Source organism: Octodon degus, unplaced genomic scaffold (assembly GCF_000260255.1).
Source record: "Octodon degus isolate 3935 unplaced genomic scaffold, OctDeg1.0 scaffold00120, whole genome shotgun sequence".
In the NCBI taxonomy this organism is placed as follows: Eukaryota; Metazoa; Chordata; class Mammalia; order Rodentia; family Octodontidae; genus Octodon; species Octodon degus.
Genome location: NW_004524696.1, coordinates 7,802,090 through 7,814,091, shown reverse-complemented (window position 1 = coordinate 7,814,091; position 12,002 = coordinate 7,802,090). Strand labels below are relative to the sequence as shown.

The following is a 12,002-nucleotide window of genomic DNA, read 5'->3' as shown; positions in this document are numbered from 1 at the left end:
ATCATGTCTGCATGTTGTACTATGAATAACCACAATGAAGACAACAATATGCAATGTACTAATTATTGAAACTGTCCTAGTAATCAATTTTGAAACTGATTACTATTTGTTTGTATTTGTTTCTCAATAAAATTAGTTAAAAAATATATTTAATATTTTTTTCACTGCAAAAAAAAAGAATTCTAACTCAGATGCCATGCTTTTGGTGTACTAGTAAAAGGTATATGAGTGGCTTTCAGTGTGAACCCTCACTGCTGCCAAAGACAGAATCTAGTAAGTCGTTTGGAATAGGTAATGAAACTTCAGGAGACATCCTGGCACTGTCTTCCTTTTGTTTGTTGGCTGATGTCTGGTTGTGATAACGTAGGTTCCCACAGCAAGGGAGTAAACTTGAGGAGCAGCTGCTGCCTGCTCACTCTCCCCTGCTGATGGTGATGACGACTCTATGTGCTGACCCCTTGGCCCTTCTTCCCCTCATTTTACGACAGAGCCCTATTGCAAAATCTAAGATTCAACTTAGTTCCTGACACAAATTACATTTCCCCATGAAAACAAAATCTAATGAAAAACTTCACAGAACAATCTGTAAGGAGTTACTGAGAATATTACTCTATATACCACATATATTTTTCAAAATAAAAATTCTCCCTGTGTGATGTTAAAAGGTGCCTGAAAGCTGAACTGCACTTACCCCACCATGAGGAATCCCTGGTATAGAGGGACAGATGCAAAATAGAAGACTGAAGAAAACACAGCCTAAAAAGATACAACAGTATAAATTAGAAACACCACCACCATTAGTCACATTTATATCATTTGCCTGCAGCTTCTCCAAGGGTCTTATTATTAACATCTAATAAAAATATGACACTCAACAAAGCTGAGTGGCCAGTCTCCCATGACACTAACAGGCTTTTTGTAATTCCATTATCCTCTGATGGTACTCTAGGCACAAGGGACTTAAATACCTGCATTGTGGAGATAATGAGACCCCGGTGCATGACAAACTGGCCAAGAGCTGCAGACCTCTTATAACTGTTCCGCCCGTGCACCATGAGCAGCCTGCCGATGTGTCTGAACTGTGTGATGGAAAAGTCCGCTGCCAATGAGGCCTGCTTTCCCTCCTGAAGCAGAAACACAAAAGTACCTCTGCAAAACACTGCACACTGTGAACCACTTACTCCAAGAGCCAATTTTTCGAACTCAGCCTAAATTAAAAAGAGCCTGCAGCATTTTCTGTATGAATTAGGAAGCTTCATATGACATCTGCAGTGACATTGTGGCATGGCTGAGTGTCCCTTAAAGTGCCTGCACACCTGCCCAAAGGCACCTCCAAGTGGACATCAAGAGTTTGCTTCTGAGTACTTAAGAAGAATTCAATTTCAGCAGTTTAGTGGGAGCACAGAAATATAAAAAAGATGGAGGACGCCACTGGTCATAAGGAACACGTCCACCCTCAACCTTATGATCTGGGGCCTCTTCAAGACAATCCTTCAAACCTCAGTTATCTCACATTAAAAAAATAAAAAATCATCTACCTCCTATTTAACAAAGTTGCTGTAAAATACTAAAAATAAAGCAGTTAAAAAAGCAGCCAAGGGTCAGGGAGATAGCTCAGTAGGATAAACACTTGCCTGGCAAGCGCAGGGTCCCTCGTTCAATCCCTGGTACCGCAAAAAACAGCAGCCAAACTGAAGCTGAACAATTTTATAGGCCTTGCTGGGTTATGTAACTATTTAGGTGACTATAATTTAGATGATTATAAGGAGAGCAATTAAGGTTGACCCAAAGATAAACCTCAACCATAGTTTGGTTGGCCAGGAGACAGAAACACCTAAGTGGAATAAACACTTGACAGATAAAGCAGAAAAAAGAAGCTGAAGACCCATGGAAGGCCAAGAAAAGTGTAAGGAGATCTGAGACACTCTAGTAAATCCTAAGCACATTTAGCCAGCAGATGGTCAGTGTATAGTCAATATGGCATAAGCATATAGCACATACTTGTTCAACACATCCTATACTTGGTCACTGGTCATAAGGAACATCCCCACCTTATGATCCAAGAGAATAGGTTCCTCAGGCTACTCTTAAGAACAAGGAAGACATCCAGGGGTTATGGGACTAATGTGCTTGGTGTTAACTTGCATTTCATAGATGGGCATCAGCCACACTAGGAAAGACAAAAGGGAGAGATGCTGGTTGGTCGGTTGGTCGGTCGGTCGGTCGGTCGGTCGGTCGGTCTGTCTGTCTGTCTGTCTGTCTGTCTGTCTGTCTGTCTATCTATCTATCTATCAATCTATCATCTATTTATGTGGTGGCTCAGATCTTAACAGACCAGGCTGTTACATTATGAGCCCACCAAATATATGCTGAAGAGATGTAGATTCAACATCTGTTGATGGCAATGTGTTGACTGAATATGTGATAGCCAAGTACAGGAGGTGTTGACCAAGCATGTGCTGTGTGCTTATGCCATGTTGACTATACAATGACCATGTGCTGACTAAATGTGCACTCTGTGTTGATGATGTGACACAAAATGACAAACCTACCTTTCCTTCAATCCCAATCCCACAGTCTGCTGCCTGAATCATGCTCACATCATTTCCTCCATCACCTAAGGAACACATACAAGAAATTAAATGAAACACCTATCCAGTACCCATCCCCAATAGGACAGTTTAAAAAGTTCTCAGTAATACAAATAAAAAGCAACCTAGGGGCCAGGGAGATGGCTCAGTGGAATAAGCGCTTCCCTGGAAAACGCAAGGGCCTGAGTTCAATCCCCAGTTCTGCCAAAAAAAAAAGCAACCTAGCTTTAGAGATGGAACTTTTCTGCCTATACAGTCAAGAAACTGATCTGCTAATAGGGACGTGACACTCTCATATGCCAACAGCTGGATCAGGGTGTAGCACTTCCCCACCCTAGGGAGTCTCACCAATTGCACAGGTGCGCTTCCCAGTGTGCTGTCGCAGCAGTGTCACGATGTGGGCCTTCTGGGTAGGTGAGCAGCGGCAGCACACCACTGCAGGACACTGGCAGGCCAGCTCCACAAACTCGTGCTCGTAGTACTTTAGACAGACCTAAAAGTCAGAGCAACATGTGAACCCACCTGCACCACCCATACTGTTCTGGGCTCAATAAGTAGGGACCAGGCAAAAGTGTGGGGAAAGTCAGTGGCTTATGTCATGTATGAGTGGTGTATTTTTATTTCTTGTGTCTTGCCTCTGACTACACTCTCTATACCTTGTGACTGACCATGTCCCAGGATCTGGGGGACACAAGATTCTCAACCTTGTAGAAGGAAGAGGAAAAAGGAAGGAAAAGACCAGGGCATAAAGGCCCTGGTGGGAAATAGCACATTAGCCTCAGAACTAGAGGCTTCTGCCAAGGGCAGTGCATGACAAGGGAGTGTCGACAGAGGCCAGACCCAGAGTCAGTGGTTACAGCGCAGGAGAGCAGCCTGCCTGATGTGAATAAAAAGATCCATGTCTTCTGAGACAAGTGTTTAGGCCACTCCAGGAAGCCTTCCTCTTAAGATTTGTTCTTAAGATGATTTCTTCCTAGCAAGTGGCCAATAAACACTTGTTTTGATATGAGATTTTAAATACACAAGGTCCTTGTCAAGAAGCCAATTCCCTTCCTTGGTTGAGAAAGTTAAACTTCCAAAGCCCTGGCCAAAGGGCATGGAGTCTGCTCATTCTGCCAATAACTAGAATTATCCCTAAACATGAAGAGTAGGCATTGGAAATTTACGTTCTCAGACCATATGGTATAAAATACCACCAATAATAGGAAAGTGTTTACTTTTCCCAGTTGCTGGCTCCATTCCAACAGTACCTAACGTATAGCACACAGCATATGTGCTTTACAAGGGAAGATGTGAAATTTCCCTGTCCAGTAGCAATCTAGGTGGTGCTACACTGGTGCTGGTGCTTGAGGTGCTTATGGTAGTCTGTTTAAACGGGGCCTCTACTTCCGCTCTCAGGGGTCAATGAAGCCCACACCACATTTAAGAGACCCCTTGGGACTTCCCAGAACTCATTCTCATACAACATGACTACTTCAGTTTTCTTTCCTCATTTTTTCCTTTGCTTTAATCTTCCTCATTTATACAATTCTTATTCTCATACAGCATACAAATCTTTTGTTAGTCATCTCAATCTTTTTTGAACATATAAGAATAGAAGTAAAATAAATGCCACATACTTATCACTGAACACTGATCCAACCAAAAATTAAGATTGAACTATATTGAGAAGACAACAGCAGGGACAGAAAATGAAGCCCTCATCTTGCATAGCAAAAATAAAAATGCCATTGTTAAAAGCTGAAAAGAAACAAATTATAGCTCTACAAATACTGATATTTGCAGATGTGACAACAAATGCCAAAATATGAGGCCCAAGGCAGTGTCAGTGTGGCTTGAGGGAAGAAAATAGGGAGCCACAGTAGGACAGTTACTTAACCTGTGTAACTGTCACATCCTGAAAATCAGGCATGAACTAAGCACAAGTAATATCAACCGAAAAGGATGATACAGGAAAATGTCCTTATCTGAGAGAGAGAACAAGGAACCTGTGGAGCCACTTCCTGTGGTGCTATGGAGAGACTGATCCTACAGAGTCCCACATACTCTCCAAAGTGGTGATGGCTAACGAATAAGTATTCCGCTCTGCTCCAGGTGGGTGAGGGAGAGTGATGTTTGCCATCCAACAGCTATGATGTAGTACAAGCCAAAAGGTGCACTGCTTTGAGGAAGCAAGAGACATATAAGGTGTGAGATGACTAGGTTGAGAGCTCTGTAAAAAGCTGTGTGGAGATAGTCACACACCCCAGGACCACAGCCGAGCATAAAATTAGGAAAGAAGCCACTTTGGACCTTCCTGCTCAGGATTAGGCAACAGCCAAAACTAAGGCCCTCCTTATTTTCTGTGGTTCTGTTAATGATTCTGCAGTATGAGGTACCTTAGGAGATAAAAGGAAGATAGGCTCTGACTAGAGTAAGCCATTTTTTCCTTCCTACACAAGAACTTGTGTGCCCTATGTGTTTGGAAACACTGGTTTGAATGAACTCACAGCAAGAGTTGTGGGCCCTGTAGCCGAGGCTGCAAGGAGTATAGGTCTGATAACAATGAGCAGGGGCCTAAGACCACTCTGGATTGGCTGAAATCAATCGACCTCTGTACAGTATGGAACAGTATTATTCACACCTGGCCAGGACATCCTATGGTCTAACTGCTTAGTAGTTGCATCCCACTGCCATCTCAGTTGAAAGCACCCAACACAGCACAGACATGAAGGGCTGCTCGCTAAATAAGCTTCATTCAAGAAGTCCTAGCCCACTGACATGGACAGATACCTACTTGGAAAGCAATCAGTCTTATCTTAAGAGACAGACAGACATATGGAGAGTTGGTGACAAGCCTTACCTCCAGGGAGTCACCAGATATGACCAGTGCACAATCATGCTTTCTTCTAAATGCATTCAGCTCCAAATGGGCCTCCCCCCGACTAGTTACCTCCATTAGAAGAGAAAAAGTATCACAAATTAAAATGCCTTTTAAATTAAGGTACAGACAAAACATTATTTGAGGAAGCACAATAAGATAGTTCAAATATAGTATCTAGAATCCAAGGCACATATGAAGTTTTATAGCAAGGTTCTTTCCAATTTCTCCTGCAGTATTCAGGTGAGTATGTTTTCTGATTTGTGACAAAAGCAGGAAATTTACAGTACACATGGCAATGAGAGCACCATATTCTTGAAATTCATATGAAAGGGTACCTACACACTAACAATCGTACAATATGGGAGCTACTGACATTACAAACACATCCCCTTAACGTTTGTAAACAGTTATTGAGAATTTTCTAGTACTTTCCAGGAGATAATAATTTACTAACATGACAGAGCAGGTGGGTATGATTAATTAGTGCTTTGGAGAATTCATTTCATAAATCAGAAAGTCAGGGTCTAAGGAAGTTGAATTACTCATTACGCACATCAGGTGACAGATTTATCTGAAATCAGGGTTTTATTTAAAGCTTTTTTTCATAATATGTAGACTGATAAAAAGCATTTTTATTTTTATAAAATTGCTTCGGTTTGTCTCTGCCACAGGTTTACATTTATCTTATTTAATTTGGTTTAGCATCTAAAAGATCAAGCAATCTAAATGAATAAAATTAAAGTCATCTTGAAATATCATTAATTTTAGAATGAAAACATACTGTTTCTGACATCCCTTCTGTGGAGACTTTATGGGTCATAAAAGAAATGATGTAGGGGAGAAATAAAAGTTTCACGTATTAAATCTCAGACTCATCTTTAAATAGGTAGGTTTTATTGTGAAAAATTTAATTTGTGGTGCTATAATGCTGAAAAGTCAACAAAAATTGATCGGAAATTTTATCAGAAGCATTAATAATTTAATTGCAAATAGTAGTCTTCAGGGCCTAATTTGTGATTCTGATGCTTCAAAACAAAATACATTTACATGTAAATGACACTCAAATAGTCATTTCTATAGGTGCAAACACTGCATTCAGACAGCTACAAACACAGATGTCTGCTCGCACACCATCAATCAAGATCCAAGGAACTTTTATTTTTTGTTGGAATTAAATTCAGTATGACTAATATATACAGTAATGACATAACTAGATCATTTGTATTAATTTTCTTAAGAGCTAATTAAGGAAGAGCATTTAATCTGAAAGTAGCAAATTAAAAACATATTTCCATTTAGTATTTACAGCTTGTTTCAGAAAGCCTCTGGACCACATATAATGTGTGAAACTAGTAGAAAAATATACTTTAAACCAATATACACTTTTATAAATTGAATATACTCATGTAAAAATAGTAATAAGACTAGTAGTACAACACTAAAATGATTTTAAATTTACAAAAAAGCAACTTTTGATCACATTTTAATATTATGTATTTTAATATGTGTTTACATAAGTTGAGTAAGACACATATAATAACAATAGATTTGAACTGTGAAAAAAAAATTAAAAATTCAAAGTGATTTAGAAACATACTTACTGGTCTGAAAATGTGAATGTCTTGTGTCCTAGACACCAAATGTGAACTTTTGGCAATGCAAGTAGCTGTCTCAAGTTTATCACCTGTTAGCATCCATATCTACAAAATAATTTAAAGTGGTGAACTTCACTAATACAATTACAATTTCAGTTCTTAAAGGTGTCCATTTTTAAACTGGCATTTGTATATTCATTATTTAGGTGAAGCTACCCACGTGTCCTTGGACAGATAAATGCACCAACAAAATGTAGCCATCTACAGAATAGGATGCTAAGTCAACCTTAAAAAAGAAGGAAAGGGAGATAGATCAGTGGCTTAAGTGCCTGCCTGGCAAGCACAAGGTCCTAAGTTTGATTCCCAGTATAGAAAAAAAAATTGTTTTTCAGTTGGGACAGGAAATTGAATCGAGAAGCCTTCACAGTGAGCTACCTCCCCAGCCTTTTAAATTTTGGGATAGAATTTTGCTGTCAGTAAATTGCCTCGGCAAGCTTAAAATGTGTGATCCTTGCCTTAGTCTCCTAAATTGCTGGGATGTGACATGTGCCACCATACCCAGTAGGGAAGGATATTCTAACATAATGTAGGACACTGAGGACATTACACTAAGTGAAATCAGCTAAAAACTTACTTGCTTGAGATCCATAGCAAAGTCAAATAAATTCACAGAGCCAGAAAATAAAATTGGGATTACTATTTAGGGGCTGGAAAACAAGAGAAGTTTCAGTTTGGAAGGACGAAAAGTCTGGAAAAGAGATGGCAGTGATGGTTGTAAACACTGGGGTATACATCATACAATGTGCCTAAAAGTGACTAAAAGGTAAATTCGATTGGGTTTGTACTCACTTAAGTAAAACATGTAAGACCAAAGAGATGTTCAGATGTAGCAGCTGAGATCAGGAGGCATAGGACTATATCTAATGCAACCCCTGCAGATGGCAAAAGGCAACATTTACACTGCCTTCCATTCATGTAGGCTTGAAAAGGCAGCACACAGAGCCAGGAGAAACATAATGTCCTTTATTTCAATGTGCTGGTTTTCATGTGGAAAATGACTCAAGTTCAAATGAGCAAATGGCCCATAGGTAAGCCAAAAGTCATTTATATAGAATAAAATGTCAAATAGTGCTACTTTTACATTAATAGTGCTACTTAATACATATATACATGCGGAGAAGCTCTGGCCAAAGGAGTGCTTGAAATGAATGTGAAGATGAAGGACCTTTGAACAATAGTTCCCAGGTTTCTAGAATGCATGGTAAATGATTACAGTATATTTGCACAAGCAACAAGCCAAGCAGCATCAATAATGTTATTCTCTGAGATGTTTGCTCTGGCCATTGTGTTTTTCTTGCCCTCTGATAAGTTTCCTACTTGATAACCTTACCATTCCTACCCTATGCCCCGACTAAAACTCTTACACAAATGGTGCAAATGTTTTTCTTCTACATCTTTTGTTCGTATGTCCTTGGGTTACAAATAAAAGACCAAGGGTTTTTCAGATTGGTGTTGACTTGAATCTGTGGATGAGCTCTTCTGGGCCTTTTGGTGTTCAGAGCCAAGTGTGATCTCTGAGTAATCTTTCATCTTCTATGCTACCATGGTCACATGTTGTGATATACACCTAAACATACATATGCACACATCCCTAGACTATAGCAGTAAAATATCAGGGCACTTAATACATAAAAAGCTTTTTATTTATATTTTATATTATTTATTTATTTATTTATTTATTTATTCATTCATTCCAGTATCAGGGATTGAACTTGGGGCCTTGTGTTTGCCAGGCAGGTGCTTATGCCACTGAGCTACATTCTTGGCCCCAAACTTCTTGTGCAACATATAGAAAGATGCATGTTTCGGAAACAAGGAACAGAAAATGTTATATGGTATACTAATTATTCAGGTATAATACACCTGTGGTTCTTCTGCAGTCTAAAGATCTGTGCTGCTTACTTCATACATTTTTATATTTCCCTTTCCTGAAACTAATGGATAAGACATTACTCTGACAAAGTGGAAAACAATTGCCACACCATCTGTGGGTCACTCAAGAAATGCATCTGAGATCTGGTAAAAGTTCATCCTTCAGCTTCAGAGGAGTTTTTGGAGTTCTATCATATATGGTATACAGACATAAGCCTGAGTTTTTATACAAAAATCTTATATTGTTTAGCAAACAACTAATACACAGAGTCTGCCCCCCCCAAAATGTATATTCACTTCAACAGTTTGCCATACTAGTAAATGTATGGAAGTTGATGACCACCACTTTGAGAACCTCTTGTAATTGTAGAGGCCAAAAGTAACTAGCAGTAACTCGTATCTCAATAAATTTAGTATTAAAATATTTATACAAGTTTTCCATTTCTTTTTTTTTTTAACTTTTTTTTTTTTTTGGTAAAACTGGGATTGAACCCAGTCCCTTGCACTTGCCAGGCAAGCACTTATTCTACTGAGCTATCTCCCAGGCCCCTTAAAGTTGAGTTTTTTTTGTTTTTGTTTTTTTTTTGGCTGACTCAGACTGCCTTAAGGGTGGGTCTGGTAAGGTACGTGGAACTGGGGATTGAACTATGGTATCCTGTGCCTGACTGTATTTGCATAAGCAGGTGATTAAACAGCTGAACTAACCGGCAGGCCCTCTTTTCATTTCTTGATACATTAAATTTTTGTGGAGTCTGTATGCACCCGTATCAGTCAGGATTCAACAGAGGATTAGGTTTAATATAAAATATATATTCAATGACATATAAAATATTTACAAAGTAGGTTTACAATGGCTTCCTGAGGAGCCTAGGGTGAAAGAATGCAAAAGGCTCTCTGTATGTCAGAGGCTAGGAGCTTATTGCAGAGTCTGGTGCAACTCTGAATCAAAAAGCTGAATGTTCTATTTTGGAAGGCTGAAGAGCCTGAATCAAAAATCTGAAGGGACTGAAGACAAATGTCCAAAAGCAAGGGTGAAGACTGGAGCTTATCTGAAGAAGCAAAACGGAAGACTTCTTTCTTTTTTCCTTTATTAACTCACCTAGCTACAAGCCTATTGATTGGTCACTTATATCCATGGTAAGTCTTTTCTCCTACATGTCAACCATCCACAGGCATACTCAGAATTGTGCTCTATTGATAACTAGGTATATCTTAACTATTCAAGTTGATATTACAATTACCTATCACAATGTTCTCCTTGTGAAATTAATCATTTGCTTAAACCACACTTAGTTTCTATATACAGTAGCAAGTTCATAATTGTGTCCAACACAACTATCATGCATATAAAAGAAAGTGTACTACTTTCCATACCCTCATAATAGAAGAAAAATTTTTTTTGAGTGCTGGTTATGCTAACATTTCATAACTTAAGCACTATAGATTTAACAGTACTTAAGAACTGACATTAAGTCTATGAACTTTTTATTACAAAGGAAAAAAGCATATATACACAAGCATATCAACAAAATAGAAAAAAACAATTATAACCCTTGTTTTTATAACTGGTCACACAGTCATAGCTGCTATTTATTACTACCTTCTTCTACTACCCTTTCTGTATTCCCTTAGCTTTCAGCAATGACCTCAGCAAGTCTCGGTTCTTTGATGACCTATGCCTTTATTTCTGAAGGTTCTGGGTAATTTGTTCTCCTGCCTGGATTGGTTTGTTGTGGTTTCCCACTGACATTACTAATAAGGATGGCAACACTAGGAAGCACCCTTGGAGATTTCTTGCATTCCAAATATATTAATTTCCTCCATTGTGGAAGTTCCACTTCCCATTAGTAGTCTGGGTCAGTTAGCACATCAATACTAGATCCATTTTTAGCTTGTGTACTCAGCAGCATGAAAAGCCCAAAATGAGTGGTAGAAGATGTAGCTCCCAATTAAAACAGAATTCCGGGTCTAAGCCTTCCCCATTGTGGAACTAAGAACTCTAGGCCAGTAGAGCATAAGTTGTGGGAACAAGCAGTAAAAATTTTTTCTAGTGGGTAACTAAAAGTAATGTTGAATGGTACCATCCCTATTTTTATCCCTTGATTCTTGGACTATGGATCTTGCCTATGGGGTAAACAGCACCAGAGAACAGAAGATGAGTCAAAGAATATGCAACCTTCTAGAGAACTTTGGCCCATCCTTACAAGATACTGCCACCTAGCCAGCACTGTAGTATCTAAATCTTCAAAAGGCCAACCCACCTTTCTATCAATCCAGCTTCTTCTGGATGATGAGGAGAATAGTAAGACCAATAAATTCTATGAGCATCAACCCATTCGTTACCTCATTTCTTTGGCCATGAAATGCATTCTTTGGTCATAGGTAATGCTGTGTGGAATATTGTAAGTGTAGGTAAGGCATTCTGTAAGTTCACAGATGGTAGTTTTAGCAGAGGCATTTCATTCAAGGAAGCAAATCCATACCTGGAATAAGTGTCTATGCCAGTAAGGACAAAGCACTGCCCTTTCCATGACAGTAGTAGTCCAACATAATCATCTTGCCACCAGTCACAGACTGACTGCCTGAGGGACTAGTGACATATCAAGGACTCAGAGCTGGTCTCTGCTGCTAGCATACTGGCCATTTAGCAGTGGTTATAACTAGATGAGCCTTAATCAGTGGAAGTCCATGTTGCTGAACCCATGTATAACTTCCATCCTTACTCCCATGGCCACTTGTTCATGAGTCCAGTGGACAATCACAGATGTGGCTGAAGAAAAAGGTTGACTGCTTCCAAAAACAGGCTACCCTGTCCACTTGATTATTAAAGTTCTTTTCTGCTGAGGTCACCTTTGGTAAGCATTTACATGGAACATGAATATTTTTATATCCTTTTCAAAATTTAAACACACACACACACATATATATTTGCTTAAACCACACTTAGTTTCTATATACAGTAGCAAGTTCATAATTGTGTCCAACACAACTATCATGCATATAAAAGAAAGTGCACTACTT

General features: G+C 39.1%; 1 protein-coding gene across 7 annotated transcripts in view; it reads right to left on the bottom strand.

Moving 5' to 3' along the window:
* Atp9b (ATPase phospholipid transporting 9B (putative)) overlaps positions 1-12,002 on the bottom strand; it is a 449,279-nt gene that overhangs the window by 54,774 nt on the left and 382,503 nt on the right. For 5 of the 7 annotated variants that reach the window (XM_023700057.1, XM_023700058.1, XM_023700059.1 and 2 more), the window contains exons 20-25: positions 7,056-7,154; positions 5,434-5,526; positions 2,940-3,084; positions 2,553-2,617; positions 969-1,124; positions 692-756 (exon numbers count right to left, since the gene is read on the bottom strand). In XM_023700057.1, coding sequence (XP_023555825.1) covers positions 692-756; positions 969-1,124; positions 2,553-2,617; positions 2,940-3,084; positions 5,434-5,526; positions 7,056-7,154 — 623 coding nt within the window. The remainder of the gene's footprint in view (positions 1-691; positions 757-968; positions 1,125-2,552; positions 2,618-2,939; positions 3,085-5,433; positions 5,527-7,055; positions 7,155-12,002) is intronic. The other 2 variants (XM_004640201.1, XM_004640202.1) reach the window with 1 other exon arrangement.